The sequence below is a fragment of the Alligator mississippiensis genome, chromosome 13 (genome assembly GCF_030867095.1).
Source record: "Alligator mississippiensis isolate rAllMis1 chromosome 13, rAllMis1, whole genome shotgun sequence".
Lineage (NCBI taxonomy): Eukaryota > Metazoa > Chordata > Crocodylia > Alligatoridae > Alligator > Alligator mississippiensis.
In genome coordinates, this window is record NC_081836.1 from 10150504 (window position 1) to 10168177 (window position 17674).

The 17674-nt window shown below is 43.4% G+C and overlaps 1 protein-coding gene across 3 annotated transcripts in view; it reads right to left on the reverse strand.

Moving 5' to 3' along the window:
* RERE (arginine-glutamic acid dipeptide repeats) overlaps positions 1 to 17674 on the reverse strand; it is a 378810-nt gene that overhangs the window by 210442 nt on the left and 150694 nt on the right. For all 3 annotated transcript variants that reach the window (XM_059716439.1, XM_059716437.1, XM_059716438.1), the window contains exon 3: positions 9020 to 9090. In XM_059716439.1, the coding sequence (XP_059572422.1) occupies positions 9020 to 9090 (71 nt within the window). The remainder of the gene's footprint in view (positions 1 to 9019; positions 9091 to 17674) is intronic.

Below are 17674 nucleotides of genomic sequence, written 5' to 3' on the forward strand. Positions count from 1 at the left end.
GAGGGTGGAGAAGATGGCAGCCTGTTCCAAAGAACTACCCTTTCAATTTAACGTTTCAACTGTGCAATCCTCAACAACAGAAAACATGCCAGCAAAATTAACATAAATGCAATGGCTAGTGAGCCACTGCAGCAGTGCTCTGCATTCTTACATTTCTGTGCTGTGTCACTCCAACAAAACCGCTGCCTTGAGAGTACACCAAACGTACTGGCTAAGAATGGGTACTGTAAAGGATCCAACTCGCATACAAGGGCATCTTGTTCTTCTAATGGAGAGAAACACAGGTGCAACAAAAATGAACGACACGCTGCGGTACAGCAGCACATTCCCTTACAAAGAAAACAAATGTTCACTTGAAGCCCGTTTTACAGCGCCGCACATCTTTTCGCTTTGGAGAAGACGTCTGTTTCACTGCCATGTAATTTGTATTTAAACAACCTGGTATTGCAAGCAGCTGGAAAAAATCATCCTTGTCCAATCAAGAAGGGATTCATACAAAATATTTTCCATTCCTATCTTTTGGCTTCCTTCTCCCCGCTCTCCGACTAGTCTTCAAAAGAAAACATTCACTAGATCCGCTTATTAGTTATTAATTCAGAAGTTAAAGGTTCTCGTAACATAAATCTAATTTCAGCTCGCATATCTGCAAGTGAACATTTGTACGTTCTCAACACCTGCACGTTTAAGCCGTCATTAGTGTGCACACACATGCCCGTGCTAAATTTATACCTGAACACTTACATCGAGAAACTTAAATTATGATGCAATCAATGCTCTCCTATAAAAGCTAAATTAACAAAAAATAGTCTATTAGTGAAGACATCTGGTGTATTATAGCAAGAAAAGTTAATGATATTGTCTGGAACCCTGTAATCAATTTTTTTCTCCAGCAGCTCTATCATTACACTGTATTAGATCTGTGCGCGCCTGTGGAATTTATTAGATCTCAGCGCATGGTGGAAGCTTTGCCAACTGGATCTGGTTCAGATCAGGCTAAAATGGGTTTGGCAGCACTCCTCGACTTTAAAGAACAATCAATAAAGTTACCTTTATGCTGCATTGTGTCAACTGCCACAAGATTTATGGGCTTCCTATAGAATCCCTTTCAAACACCGTGGAGATGGCTTCTTAGAGCACTACCAATCATCTTTACATTTAAATCTCCAGTAAACAGAACGCTGTGCTGCTAACCGAGAAATATTGGTAATCAATCCCGGGGACTCAGTCGCACAAAATTAATGCAAAGAGAAAAAGTTTGTCGAAATCAATGTAATGGGTAAAATTTACAACCAGTTCAGCAAATCCTAGTTAGTGAGCATCACAGATATGGAAAATTCAGTAAAACACAAAATATGCAGAGAAAGAATACTGTCTGGTGGGGAAAGGACATTTGCTACGATGGTAGGAAAAGGTACCTGACTATAGCAGCACCACTGACTGGCCCAGTACATTTGTTCATCTGCCTTCTGAAAATACATGGCATCAAGGAATAAAAGCAACATCTTTCAAATATTGTTTCTGCCCCTCCTTTCCATCTTTAAATTCTCCAAACTTCAGGAGTTAAAAGTCTCCTACACTATTGCAGCTGGGTTTTTAACCCAGCACTTGAAGCTCTCAGCAGGCAGCCGGCAACTGAAATGTGCAAGTGCGAGTTTTCACTTGCTCTCAGCTTCTGGCTACCAGTGGCCTTTTTGAGTAAGGGTCAGAAGAGTGTAAATAAGATAAAAGATTTAAAACATTACCCTTCAAAAAACACTCCCTGGTCTTTCTTTCAACCCCCAAATCTTTACTTGGGTCATAAGAAAAATGTGTGGCATTTCATACAGGAGGAATTTTCTTTCTTTCTTTTGGAAGGGATTGCCTTTCTCCCCCTCAAATGTCCTTTTATGGCAAACTTGTGTGCAAACAGAACTACATTTTTCCCCCACAAGTGTTCTTGTGTTAAGATGCACCACAGAGTCTTTCAGTTTAAGATAAATATACATACATCTAAGCTTTTCTTGCAAAAGAATTTGTGGAGTCAGCATCTACAGAAGACACAAGTGTGCATAATAGGAGAGGATAACACAAATCTCAGATGTTTAACCAATTTTGTAAAATCCAGCCATTAAACTGAATCCCAAGACCACAGCCATCCTAAAAATATAACACAAGACCACAACAAGGCGTCAGGGAATCTAAACTGCAGCATAACTACGGCCAGATTTTCCACTTTTGCAAGGTAAGTGCGTTTGCCACTGCCACGCCAACCCCTTCATTTCCACACGCTGAGCTGAAGCAGTGATTCTGAGCCACATGGAATTACACCATGCACAGTATTAAGAGCCTCATTTTCTTAAGTGTTACACGCTCGCAACTCCAAATGAAGTCAAAGCTCAGCAACTGTGAGAATCAGGCCTTTAGAAAGATACTAAGAAAGAAGAAAACACTGAGAAAAAAAAAAAAATGAAGATCCCCAGGATCCAGCCTGTTGTTTCTCAGTTAGGATGTATGTTAGGTCTAAACTGGAAGTGGAATGGGCAGGACAGAGCTGTGAATCTTTAGGGCTTGGATTCCTTGACCACAACTTTCGTTTAATGCACAAAAAGGCAAGAGGGCACTCTATGAAGCCAGTCTGAGTGTTAATCTTTCATATGCCCATGAGCCATGTGTAACCCCAAGATACTTCAAGTTTTCAAGAAAAGTAAAGAGCATCTAGGGAGAATAGAAACTGTTCTTGGTTCTTCTCTGGGTATAAATGCTCTCACGCATGCTGCTAAGTGAGAAGAGGGTGTTCTTTTGTGACATCTAATATTTCCCAAAGATAAAACACCCTCCACTCCACACTACATTTTTTAAAAGGCTCTCAGGAACAGAACAGTCCTAAAAGAGTTGTTTGCAGTAGGTGAAAAAGTAAAGACCCCATGAAAGAGGCACAAAGGATTATTGGAAAGGGAACATTATGGCCTGATGCCAAAACCAGTACATTAAAAAAAAAAAAACACACAAAAAAAACCCCCTTAAGCCTAAAACCAGTATGTAAAATTCATGTCATGCTTTTTGCTTCTTTCCCTACATGAAAGATAAACACTTCAGTGCCAGCAGCCTGGCATTCACAAGCAGCCCTTCAACACTGAATCAATGCATATTTATCCAAGTACAGAGAGGAAAGAGTGTTAAGCATTTCCATTTTTCAAGATTTTAAGACATGTTTGTAATGAACAAGAAAAGACTATATTTCATAAATAGCAAAACAGTCCAATATACTGTTTCCTCCCTCTATCCCAAACCCACTCTTCCACCTTAGCTTACCCTGATTCTTTCCTGAGCACCTGAAACCATGAACGATGCCGGAACATACTTGTAACAGGCAGTGCAACTCCTAGAGGGACAACCTGTGTTTCAGAAACACCAAGAGAGTACAAAAGCCATCGCTACTACTTACTTACTGGCACCGATTCCCAAAAATGCAATGGCTCCTACTTAATCCAGTTCACAGTAGATCAAGGCATTACACTTCAAAACTTAGTTCCAAATGGGACTAGCCTGGGATAAAAATGTTCACTCATGTCTGCTCCCACCAAAGGTATATTCAGCCTTTGCGGTAACTTTTTGTGCTATGCTATTAGCTAGGAGTAACAGAGGATAGTTGGCTTTACAGTATCATAGCTACAGCAAATATTAATATACACTTTTACCACTCACTGCACCCATATGATAATATTCTAGGTCCATCCTCTGTCATCTTAACTGCAGCATACCATAAAAGGAAGGTACTGTCCTGAGTTGAGACGAGAACAACCAGCATCAATCAAAGACTGTATAAATTAATTTAAAAAATAGATTGCAAAAGAAAATACCATGACTACTGAATTGAAGGGTCTGTCTACCATAAGTAGGGATCTCAACCCCCTGCACAGTGCCCCCCCAAATTGGCAGAGTTTTTAAATATGCCCCAATTTTCACTTCCCCAGCAATCAGCAGCAAACGGCCCAGCTGGTGGGACCTCTCTGCCAATCAGGTGCAGGGAGGGCAACCAGCAAAGTGAAAAACATTAAAGGAAAAGCTGCGGGGGGCATTTCCAGCATGATTTACAATGATCCCTAACTATAAGTTCACTTTTAAAAATGATTGTACATCCACCACACAGAGTCAAATTCTTGTACTTGTACTGACTTTTTGATCCCCCAAAAGTAGCCCCATTGAAAGCAGCTGGGCTATTTCTGTGTTAAGCAGCTATTTAACATAAGCAAAGGTATCCTATTGGTTGTGTAAGTTTAGAAGCGAATTAAAAAAAAGAAAATGGAAATGGCTAGTATTAGTAGTCCCAGCTTACAGATACAAGCTGCATTCTTCGAAGCTTAAACAGCTACTGCTCCAAAAAAAGAATGAAATCCTGATGCCACTGAAGTCAATGCAAGTTTTGCCTCGGATAGGCCAAATAGGAAGGGCCCTATTCCCTCCAGCAGCGCCTGGGGAGATGAGGAACAACGGCCAGAAGCTGCTGGAGCATCTCCGTGCAGCTCGTCTATCCTCAAGGAGGGGCTGCAGCTGCTGCCTACCTTTGGCAGTCCAGACGCAGAGGTGGCAGCAGATGGGCAGAAGTTGCTGCTAGGTGCCAAAAAAAAGCAGGACTTGGCAGCGGGCACAGCCACCTCCCCTCACCGCTGCAGCCGCCTGGAACCCACGTCAGATCTGTACTGCAGCTCCTCCCCACCGCCACCACCAGTGTCGCCTCCGGGCCTGCCCACACCATTCCTCCCTCCCCACTCCCCACCCAAACTGTCCCTGAATACCCCAAATCCACTAAGTCCCGGCACTGTCCACACCTTACACCAGCTCCTGCCACGCGCCGGAAGCAGCGTCAGGTGGGCACTGGCATTAGCTGTGGATGCTGCCAGCAGGTTCCAGGTGGCTGCAGCAGCGAGAGGGAGGTGGCCTGCCCAGCAGGATGCAGGTGTGTGTTGGAAGCTAGTGTAAGCTCCGGATGGGGCCGGGACATGGGAGCCCGCCCACCAGCAGCTGGAGCCGCCAGCTCCCCACGGGCTGGATCCCATGACTTTGCAGCCACTCACCTATAATCAGTTGGTGGGCCATGTTTTGCCCACCCTGCACCATGTTGTACATAATGCTTTATTTCACAACTCAAAAGGGTTATTTTTATGCATCCATGAATACTGAAGGTGACAGGCAGCACAGGAATGCCAGAAACAGAAGAGCACAACTACGATCCAAGACACTGCTCGACAAAGTCTTACTAGAATTGCCAAATCACTTTGTGAGTGCCTCTGACTCGCATCACCTACAACCTCTAGTCCTGGCTTGAGTTTTAGGTACAAAAGAAGAAAAAGCTTGAAGTATTCACTCCACATCTCAAGTGAGAAGCCTTTAAACAGTATGTTGGGGAATCCAATCCCCTGGGGCAGCTCCAGCTTGACCTGCTAGACAGCACTATCCTCCCTGAGTGGGGGCAGGACCTTTGGGTCCTGGGTGTTTCTCTCCCCTGTAGCCCCATGCCACAACTGCTTCCTACCACAGGTGCAGGCTCCAGGAAGCCAAAACACCAATGTCCCATCGGCTCCCCCCAAACGCACACAACTTACTACTACTAGCTCCATTTTATCCTAACTCTTGAGAAGCAGTTCATGAAGAGACTAAAACAACTCTTACTTCAGTGCTGTTCTCCAAGCGAAGCAAAAATCATAACCAGGACAGCAGTAGAGACATTTTACAAAGAGAACAACAGGAGCAGCTAAAGTTTTATCACTGGAATTTAATAACCATTGGTGAGATGTAATTGTGCTTCAGGAAATGAAAAGAGCTGTTCCTCTAGTATCTCGTTTAGCAGAGCTGATGTGTTAAAACAGGGACTTGTAGTGTAAGTGTAATATAGTAATGTGAGAAAACATACTGTTATGCATGCTATGACAAGGAGAGATGGAAAGAGCATGTAAAGAGGATGACGCTGGTTTCTTTCTTCTCAGCAGTGCAATCTGGAGAGGAGACTAGATGCCGTTCCAAAATAATTCCTGGCGCTTGCCATGCAAGCTTATCACTTCCAAAGGTGGTATCAGCAGCTCAGTCCCTACAAATCCATCAAGCTGAGTCTCACCCTGTGCGTCTCTTGCTAATTCACTCCAATATTAGCAGAGGCGAAACAGCAGAAAAGTTTTAATTACACCATCAGTCATTCTGATAAAAAGTTTATTAAAGTGAAAGTGGGAAAGTCTGTTAAATTAAGATGTCAACCAATTCAAGATTACATCTGAACTCTTCTTTTGGGTAGTTTTCCCATTCCTCCCCTCCCCTCCATTTTTCTTTCTGTTTTTGAAGTGGGGGAAGGTTTGGATGCTTGACTGAAATTACTGGGTGTCAGACTTTGTAGTACTGTGAACAATTCAGTGATGAATTGAGACCTCAGATGAAGGTCAGAGCCTAATTTAAACTCCTGGGTACATTTCATGAGTACATAATGGCCTGCAGATAACTGGCTAACCTAACTTGCTCAGTGCTAAACCGAAAGTCTAGCTGTGAAATCCACGCTCAGCTCTGTCTCCAACCTGCTTTGCCATCTTAGAGCAGTCACTTCACCTCTGGGGGCAAAACACAAAGCTCCCTCTTCTTCCCATCCCTTCTTGCAGCAAAAGAAACTGGAAAGAGTCCTGTGCCTGGACTGTACAATGAGCACTGGAAGAGCACTTAGATGAAAGGAATAGTTACTAAATGAATAACCTAACTGTGCAGCCAAACCCACTTTTACTTTATGATAACCAAGAAGATAACATACTTAATTAGTTGGTGACATTTCAAAGCTGTTGATTTTTGATTCCCTGCTTCACTCGGCATGCTTTACTAAGTGCAAAACAAGATTGTGTTTTCTTGCTAGAATCTGACAGGGGGAGAAAGAGATTAAGTATCCTTTCCACTGTACCTCTTACCCTTTCCCCCACATCAGTCACACCAACCTTGGCAAACGTAATGCAAATCCATTCTGTTAGCCACACCAACATCAGGTTTCTTTTCTAGAAGATCATTATGCCTGTGACTTCAGTGACACACTCATCAGGGGAATTAAAGAGTCGGTGAATAGGAGAATAAGCATACATAAGCTATATTCTTTCCATACACAGATCAAGAGAATTGATATCATTATATACTCTGCTAGTAGGGGGAGGAAGAGTAAGAGTAAGACACAACACTATGTGAGATTTAAAAAAAAAAGGTATCAAAACATATTGCACTCTGCTTCCCACATTGTTTTGCAGACAGCTTTAATATGTTGTACTAGACCACTACTGACAACAGAAGCTTCAGCTTTTATTGCTGTTAATACCCTGAGCAATTACTGTAACTCAGCAGGAACTTCTGCCCAGAATGGCAACTATCACATTGTAATTCAGCATTTCATGAGAGATTCTGTTCAAACATGAAGGCACCTGCTAATGTGCAAAAATTGTACAAATGGGGCTTAACGCATTATTAGAACCTGGTAGATAAAAGCCAACATTCACATTTTTTTTCCCCTCCACTCAAGTTTTTTTTTCATGGTGTAACAGCATTATACTTGTTAGAGATCACAGCAAAAGCAGCAAATGTGAAAGCAACAACAAAAACTTGTTCAGGAAGCAGGCAACTGCCAGGTTTCAGAGATGCCAAGTTGTGAAAATTACCTAAAAAGATGAGTACTGTAAATAATGGAGAACTGCAGGCAAAAAAAAAAAAAAATTCACATGGACATCAATATTGAAGCTATCAATGTGACAGGGGAAAGGAAAGAACATGTTCTCCTGCTCTACAGCCTTGCAAAATTAACCAGAAGGGAGGGGGGGTGGAAGGAGTCAGGAAAAGGAAAGGAAACCTTTAATGGAAACAGATGGTGGGTAATCTAAACTAAATGTGTCACCCTGTGCCAGTAATTATTTATTATTTTAACTTTTAATGATACAAACATTTGTAACACATAAGCAACCAAAAAAGATCCTCAGTTAAGGACCTAAGTTCGCTGTACACGGTGCATCTTGGCGGTTGCAAGGAAGGGACAAAATATAGACACCACCCTTGTAAGGTCTAGGCAAGGCACTTGGAGGTTTCCTTCAATATTCTCACTGTAATAAAAATGTGTAGCCTACTAACGACTTATATTGGGACTTGCTTAACCTTATTTCAAGTGCATAATTTATGTATGGAAAATATTCTCTTTCAAGCTTCCAACTGTTCTCCAACATGTGCCCTTGAACTCAAGATTCATTTAAGGATGGAAAGCACTGAAACAGGATTCAAGTGATTTTTTTTTTTTTTTTTTTTTTTTTTTTTAATGACACCAAAGAATTTCCAAGGTAGGCTGCCCTTACGGAGGAGATGATGGGGTTAAGTCCTCAAGTGACAGTCAGTCAGTAACAAAGTAGTTTGACAGGCTCCCAAAAAGAAAAGCTCAATAGCCCGCACATCTCCATCTTTAGCACCCTGGTTACGTGGAACCCAACAGCATATTGCAATATCTAGGCACTATTCAATTCAGGTTTTTAGCCAAAAACAGTAGCTGCCAGTAGGCAATACTATAAGAGGGTAGGTATGAGGATTAGAATACAGTTTTGGTGAAATGGTCTATGACAGGGGTTTTCAACCTGTTTTTGGTTGGTGTACCCCCGGCGGCCAGTCGAGAAGCAGGGAGTCCCTGGCAGCCGATCAACGAGGGAGGTGGGGGGTCCCCCGTGCACAGCAGTGAAACCAGAAACAGTGGCAGCAAAACCACAAGTGCCGGTGGCAGAACAGGGAGTGCTCCGCGCTGCTACCGCGTACCCCCTGGGAGCTTCCCAAGTACCCCCAGGGGTACACATACCCCTGGCTGACAACCCCTGGCCTGTGATTTCAATTCTGTATGCCCCAAGCAACCAGCTGGCTCTTATTGCAGCTTACTGCCTCAGGAGTGACAAAGCAGTTGCTAGTTTACTCAAGGAAGAATTAAGAGAAAAAAAGACTAAAAGGCAGAGATGGGGGGTGGGTGGAGCGGGGTGGGGGGATCACAAGAAGTAGTGCTTACCAGTTTGAAGTCTTGAATGCTGCAGATGAAGTATGGGGTGTTCGGCCGGCGACTTTCAATGTACACGCAATCTTTAAAAAGAAAGATTTTAAAATAATGGCAATTAACTTCTGTGCTTTAAAGCAAGAATACAAAACAGGTTCTACAGAAAACAGCTTAGACTGGGGAAAAAAAAACCCATAATGCTCATTAGCATAACATGTAATTTATTTCAAGCTTCATCTAAAAATAGAAGCTAGATGCTTTATTATGATAAGTAAAGAAATAGTTGCATAAAAATTAACTTTGATTTGAATGAACATTTTGTTAGGAAAACAAATGAACTCATATAAGACTGTCTGGAATCTAGCTAGTATAATGACCGGGTCATAACCTGTGAACCAGACCAACACAAGGCAGGAAACTAAGCGAATCCCTTGTGGTTCACCCACTATTAAAAACCTAACACAAGCATATTTTCTTTTCTAATTGTAAAGAAAACCAAGACAACCAATCATAGCTGGAATGCAGTAAACTAAATTAGATTTCCTCAGGGAAGAGCAGACCTTCCTCAAATTACGTTTGACATGACAGTGGCTGAGTAATTATTTGTGTTTGCTTTTGACAACTGGACTTTAAAAGGTTGCTGTAAAATGAGGTCTGTTGTGTTACACACACAATCCTGGCAAGAATCACAGCAAAAGCATTGACTGAGGGGGAAAAAGTACAGCGCTGAATGGAGAAAGAACTGCCTGATTAATGGTAATGACTTCAGAATTGGGAAAATCCACACAGCTTGCTAGAAAGCAGAGATGTTGTTCCCAAAGCCAAGCAAATATTTCATGGAAAGTCACTATGCTCTTTTCATTTATACTCCCATGGATAACTACTCGCTCAGATGCTGGAATATGCTATACACATGAGCTGCCCTATCTATCACTCTCCGCAAAATTGCATGCGCTTCTACAAAAAAAATGTAGGTCTTACAGAAAAAAAACCCCAAAAACCTCAGGTGCTGAAAGATAAAAGCAGTGTTTTTTCCATTGCCTTCAAAAGCTAATAACTGTAAAAGAAAAATACAAGAAAAAAAGCAATAGCTCTTTTTAGTTCATGTGCTTAACCAATAGCTGGGTTGGGGGTAGATTGTCATAATAATACATATTTCACAGTGATGCAGAGCCATTCTTGCTGAAGGACACGGGGTTTCATAAATACTACTGGTTTCTAAATAACCAAGTGGTACTGAGGAATTCCTTCTCTTCCCAATGAAATGCAGCGACTTCCGAGGGGGGCGGGAGGAAGATCAACAGCACCCTACAGAAGCACTTCTAAACTGCAGCTCAGGAAGCATCTAAGTCAGGGACTGTCAACCTATGGGATTTGGTCCACAGAGCCACTGGATTCAACCGGTGGATGTCTTGCTTTGGAGGACTTTGGCGGCCACCTCTCCTCCCGCTGCTGCAGAGACCAGAAGGAACACTGGCCAGGACCTAGCGCCTGCCCGTCCACATCTCATCCAGGGGGAGTTACTCCAGCCAGAAAAGCTTGCCTACACTTGATCTAAGTTTCTAGAACACAATTATCTAACCTGAAAGGCAACGGATGACAGTTTTTAAGCGTCTCTACTACTTCTGGGGTATATTCCAGGACTGAAAGTGGTGAGGAGCCCAGTTTTATCGTTTCGCTCAAACTGCGGTAATAGGGAATTTTCCACTGCCTAACCAACTATTTTTCCCCATGTATACCCTAAATATTCCCAAAACTTTGGTGTCCAGACTACCACTCAACATTTCCAGGCAGATTACACATGGGCCTAGGTAGAGAACCGCTCCCTCCCCTACATATCAAAGCCAATTTTAAAAAAAGCACCAGTTGAGAAAGGAAGTGTTACATGGGGTTAACACATTTCCTGTCGGCTCTACCAGGCCCGGATGCATGACTCAATCTAGGCAAAACCTGCCTGATGAAAAGCAACCTTTTTGGTTGTGGGTTGGAGGGCAAGGGAAGAGATGCAGGGCAGGAAGGGGACAGTGACAGCAGTGGCTGCTTTCCAGGGCATGATGGAAATTAACCTCCACCAATTCGTCAAGCACTAAAGCACAATGAGCGGAAGCTGAACTGCATGCTCAGCTCAGCTACAGAAGGCAAGAAGTAGGTTTCTTAGCCTCCTGAGCCCTGAATACAACAGCTGTATTTCATCTAGAGTGGAAAAGACCCCTGACTCCAGAAGGTTGCAATTCAGGGTTGCATCCAAACCCATGAAGGATTAAACGCAGAGTCACCTTCCCTCATGCACTGCAAGTAACTTCCAAGCTGGCAAGTGCCACTCATAGCGGCCCACATCCCTAAAGGACTTGTATGGTATCAAACAACTCAATCACTTTGATGGTCAGAGACTACCTATAACAACCTCCAGCCACAGTGAGAGCTCAAGTGTCCAGGACCCTAGGCAGTTTTATCTGAGAAGTGTTATTCAGATTAAAAAGAAAACCAAGCCCTTTTAAGCACTGAAATTATGGACAGACGGTTTTCTTCCTTTCTAAGACACTTTTCTTCTTTCCTAAATGCTGCGTTGAATCTGCATGAAAAATTAAATCCACTCAAGGAAGATGGAAGTCTAGGTTTGCAGAACAAAGAGAAGGGATGGGCTGTATCAACAGCGCAGCAAACAAAACCAATGGTGGCTGGTTAAATCCTTCGAGCAATAGCCCCCCATCGAGGAATAGCCCTGTATCTGGACTGGCGGAGGGGAGCAGCCTTCCTCCGTTTCCTTAAATGCTTATGCCTTGTTACAGAACAAAAAATCACTTCCTGCTGAGTGTTTATAAAGTAACCATGGCAACTGACTGATCCAAAGCCTGTAAATCCATATGTCAAATTCCTACACCCAGCACTATTATTTGTAAAGCAGGCTACTTTATCACAACAGTCTCTATCCATCAGGACTTGGACTGTTAATCATTTTGTGGCAGCATTTGATAAAGTCAGATGAGCTTGGCACAATGGATTTAAAAAAAAAAAAAGAGCTACAAAACCTATTGCTTATTTTATGGACAGAGTCATAAAAACACAGAGGGATTAGAATCTGGAGCAGTCTGAATTCATAATTTTATCGGCATCAGTCAAGCTTGTCTCCAATTGACAACAGAAATTGAAAGAATGCCCTGTTCTGACCTAGCTTCTTGACTCATTTATAAGATAAAGTGAGAAGAAAATTATAGCAGTGCTTTGAGTCGACGCTCCCATTATAAACATCTAATTTTAGGGGTTTAGAGCACTGACATTTCGGACTGGAATCTGACGTGCGAGTCTCAAACCAAAAAGGGTTTTTTTCTAACTATTTACGTTAGCTAAAAATAATGGCGATGGCCAGCTTCAGATACACAAATGTTCAGTAAAAGGTTTGAGATGCGTTCTTGCCGTCACAAAATAAAATGGAAGCATCCGTTTGAAGAAATGCCTGCAAATCTACTTGGATTTGAACCGGTGCTTTTATCACACTGGATTGTGAGGGATTCCCCAGGTGTTTGCAGCGAGGCTTAATGGTGGAGCACGTCAGTCATGTTTGCTGCCTCTCATAGCCAAGTTTAGTCCTGGCCTCTTCTGGCATCTTCTAAAAGATTTGCTTTTGTGTTAAAATGCCCAAAGAATCTCTTTCAAACCAGCTGCTTCCCCCCCTTCCCTCCCAGTCTCTCACCAGGTGTTCGCTGGTTGTAAATCAAAATGCAAGTCAGCTTATAGATGACTCCAAAAAACAGAGTAGCGGTATGTCACAAAGGAGGACAGAACCCAGCTACAAGGAGACATCACTGAAGTTGCAGGCAGCCAGCAGGATTCAGCCTTTGTGAGCTTCAAGCTCTCTTAACAGTGAGAGGACTGTACTCAGATAATAAAAGGGAAAAGACAGAAGAGGAGAGAACAACCACACCCAGTGCATTAAATCAAACCTGCCTCCTTAACACTGCCCTAAAATTATAGCAGTGGGGTAGACATGGTTGGGAGGGCAAGTGACACTATCTCTCTCTCCCCATCTCCTACAGCCTACTCCACAAAGAGGTTAGCAGCCAAATGATTTAAAAATCGGCACGTTCAGCAAATGCTTCATGTCACCGAGGAGGTGGCTGTGGAAAATTAGCCAAGCTATGCATGTTTAAAAGTCTGCCACTGTTCATTTCCAGTAGCCTTTTTTAACAAAACAAATTAGCAGCAAGTTTCAGCATGACCAGCCTACTGTGCTGCAAGCAGATTGCCACCTCCTGTATGAATCTGTTGGGTCAAGAACAAACAAAACTAAAATTCACTTTAAAAAAAAGGGAGAAGTGTAAATCTGCTCTTGTATTATGGACCTCAATCTCTCAAAGGAGCTATGCAGAGTTGTTTCCAGCCATCAGGTATACAGCTTGCATTTCTGAAGTTTCCCAAACCGAATGGTGTATTTACTAAACTGACAGGAACAGCTGCAGCAGCAGTGCAAGTTTTAAAAGCCCAAAAAATGATTATGTAATGGACCATAAAGGGCCATGAATGAGAAGTGCAAGACCCATAATCCTAGTAATGAATAACACACATACATGACACCAAAATTTCAAAGCTTTCTGCGAACTTTAATCGATTAACTCACAGCACCGCCCGAGAAGCAGGCATGTAAACTGTCATGCACCACACTGCTTTTCTGGCCATCATTATAGCCATGTCTACAATGGCGTGTCACATGGATCTTGTTGGTTTGCTCTAGGTAAAGCAATTTAACAACATCAAACTGAAAAAGCTCACACCTCCCTGGTATCCCAGCTTAAAGGTACATCTTGTATTAATTGCTCCATGTACACAGTTTCGCACTTACTCAAATTAACTGCTTGGTATCCTGGACAAATATCTCGTGGTGCAACGTTTTACCACTTAAGTCCATGATTTACTCACAGTGCAACACAGACTAGCTTAATGGACACTACAGCATTCTGGGACTGGGGTCAGACAGCAACCTGCACAATTCCTTTCCTGGCATCCATTAATTTTTCCGACACCATTTTCAAGCTGTTGTCAAGCACTCCTGAGATCCCTGACTGTTACAGTCGTTCATACAAGAAGAATTATAAGCATGGTGCAGGCACGTGGATCTGGCTCTGAACCCCTGCACAGACTTGGTGTCGTCATGACATAGAAGGTCACCAAATCCAACTGCTATTCTTCACAAGCAAACTAGTTTGGCATTGGTAAATTAAGTCTTGGGATGCTGGTGATGGCAGTACCATGTGAGGAAGGTGCTACTTTGTTTGCTATGTCAAACTTGTCAGTAGCTTATTATGGATGAGATTCCCAAACTACATAGGAGCTACTGATTTGGAACGGGCCTCTTCCTCGCCCCCACACCTACCAGATACTTCATAAATAAGAAGGGGCTTTTCCTCTATGAGGCAGCAAAGCCTTATTGATCATTTTGGAAGATTCATCAATGTTGGAAAGGAATAGTCTGGAAAAGGACCACAATGCCAGGATCATTCCACACACTAACTATTTGCTGTAACAGATGAGTACACTTTCTCCCTAGATTACTACGGATATTCAGGGAGCTGTACTTCTTCCCATCATCCTGGGACATCCAAGTTGCACTGTGCTTCACTGGATTAAAGAGCATGAACAACAAGTTTAGCTTATCCTGAGTAATCGGAGAAGGCCAGTGGAGTGTGAGTCAAGGGCCATCCCTGCAGGGAGGGGGTGAATCACCAGCTTCTGTGGGCAGTTGCCACCCCTATCCCCACACAGGCTGATATGCCTCAGGCCTCGCATACCCCTAGGGATGGCTCTGTCAAGAGCAATGGTGCTCAACCTTTTTGGCCAGTGAGCCAGATACCCTGTCCATTTGCAGACCAGATCCAGTTGGTGGCCCCAGTCCAGCCCCCAGAGTAGATGTGACGGGGCCCGTCCAGCCGTACAGGGGGAAGAGGGTATGGCCCAGTCCCTACCCTACCACGTGGGGGTGATGTGGGCATGGCCCAGCCCCGCAAGGAGAATGGGGCATGGGCCCAGCCCATCCTGGTCATGCAGGAAGAAGGGGCCTGACCCAGTTCCAATTCTCCATGCAGGGGTTGGGAATTTGGAAGCAGGAGAAGGAAGCAGTATTGCCACTGCTACCCTACTGACAAACTGCCCAACCTGTGGGCTGGACACTATGGCTCCACAGGCTGGACTGGCATGCGGGCCAAAAGCTAAGCACCCCTGGTCTAAAGAATCAATGGGCAGGTGACAACAGTTTATGCAAAGGTGGGATGTTTCTCTTTGAGTTCATCATGTGGCAAACGTCTGCTGCATTTTGAAGTCAGGGAGACATTCTGGTGGATGGATGGGAGCAGACTTTCTGAATATTATGAAAAGCTCAGGAAGGCACCTCAACAAAAATGCCTCTAATCACAGAAGCGAGGTCAGGACTGCAGTGCATTCCTACTATGGAAGCTGGGGGCATCCCTATCTAATCAATGTACAGTAATCAAGGTACCATACTTGTCTAATTTTACTCTGTCATTTATGGGTTGGCTACACCTCAGTGAAATTTTTCAGTTGATGTGCCAAAAAGTATTTATTAAACTCTTATTAAAAGTCATAGGTAACGAATGCACTGCTTTTCTGCAAGGAGCAAAACCCAAACAACATGGTGCCAACAGTAGACCACAGGAATAGGAGCACAGTCAAATAAGGAGTTCTCAAGCTTCTGCAAGGATATGGCTAAAAATGTTCACCTTCTCCAACTCCTTTGGAGGGGTGAATGTCACGGGAAAGCCCCATGATTTGGTGGATTAGACACTGGCCTCAAAAGGGTATGTTTCCCAGTAGTTTGCAGGACGTTTGGGAAGTTGGGCGGAGTGCTGGATCTCTATAATAAAAGGTGACCCATCACAGCTGTTGACTTAGGTTTTGTCAAGACCCTTTCCAGGAGATTGTGCTCCATTTCTCAGACCTCTGAGGAAGCTCCAGGAAACATCTCATCACAACACTGCCTTCAGGAACCCACCCCCCGGGCTCCCTTTGAGACTGTAAAACATTTTTCCTTCAAAGCCTACAGGAAGGTGTTCAGTACTGAACCAGTAGAAAATGATTCCTATAGATCCGCCCTGAAGGGAAACATAACACCAAGACAAAGTAATTTATACCTGGTGTGTAATTTTATAAGGACACACATTGCTTACTGATACCACTCCCTGCCGCAACGTTGTCAGGCCGGCTGATAGTGGAGCTCTCTTCTTTATTAGTTTCGGCATGGCTGTCCACATTAGGTTCTTGCATAAATGTCCAAATCTGACAGGTCATAATTTCTGTCTCTCTGCTATTCTTCTTTTGTTTGGATCCCAGGACGTATGTGGAGTCAGAATAACTTTCAGTGGGCATTTATTTGCTTGCCTTGATGTCTGAGGTGCTCTCGAGTGGAGCTTTCATTCTCTGGTCCTGCAGTAGCACTACTTGCAAAAACATCATCTGGTTTTTCATAGCATGGGCAGCTAGTAGAAACACTACCATAAGTGCTGCTCTGATCCCTTGCCCTCAAGTACTTCAGCCAAAACTTTTTTGTGCTTTGATTCTGTGCGGGGACAAGCTATGAGAATGCCGCCTTGCCTTCGTTCGCTCCAAGGGTCTTATCAATGCCAACATGCCTGTGACTTTTTCAGATGCAACTCTTCAAAGAGGGAAAATGAGCAAGACTTCTGAAAGGACCCGTACAGAAACAAAGGTGAAAGAAGCATGCCTGCCAGAAGAGGTACATGAGCAATGAAGTGCCCTGCACCACAAAGTAGTAGTTAAAAAGAGAGGTCCAGTCAGAATGACGCAGAAGCAATGCAAGACATGCTGACACAGGCATGAAGACATGTTGACATAGGCACAAAGCAATGGACTCTGGGAGTTGGGAGGACCACCAAAAGCAGGATAATTAGGAATGTCATCCACACAAAAGTAAGAGAAGAAACTCACAGCAAAGCGGGTTTACTCCTGTCCCAAGGAAGACTACTACAGCCCAAGATGCCCAATAATTTGAACAGGATGAGGGTAGGGATATAGCTATGTATGTATGCACGTCAGGGATATTAAGAAGACTGAACTAGTTGTTTCAATGCAACATCCCTAGGTAGACGCAACTTAAGAGTATGAAAGTGTCGACAAAACAGAGTTTATTATGGAGTCACACCTGGTTATATGCACCCATTTTTCACTGATCTCAGATCCCTGTAAAATTTTACACAATGAAATGTAGTAAGGATGAAGGATCCCATTTCATATGAAATTGCCAGGTTTGACATTTTCTCACCACCTTAAAGTCAGTTCAGTTTTGTGGCCACTTGGCACCATCTGCAAATGATGACCCATTCTTCAGGAGGAAGAGAAAGCCAAAAAGTAGCTCTAAAAAATCATAAACCAAACAGCAGTGCCCTCACGCTGTCAAAACGTAGGTGCTTCTGAACCACTTTGCTGATCAACAGGTTTATATAAATTGAGCAATAGGTATTCTCTGCCTAGGAAATCATAGACTAAAGCCATCTGTCATGCTGCAGCACACAATGAACCTGTATGCAATCTTCTTAACAGCCAACTCAAAGAACACTGCGGGCACTTGCCTTAACAGCCACTAATTTAGCTAAGGATTCCCAGTAAGCCCCACATTTCAGACATTTCCTTGTTCTTGCAAGATAC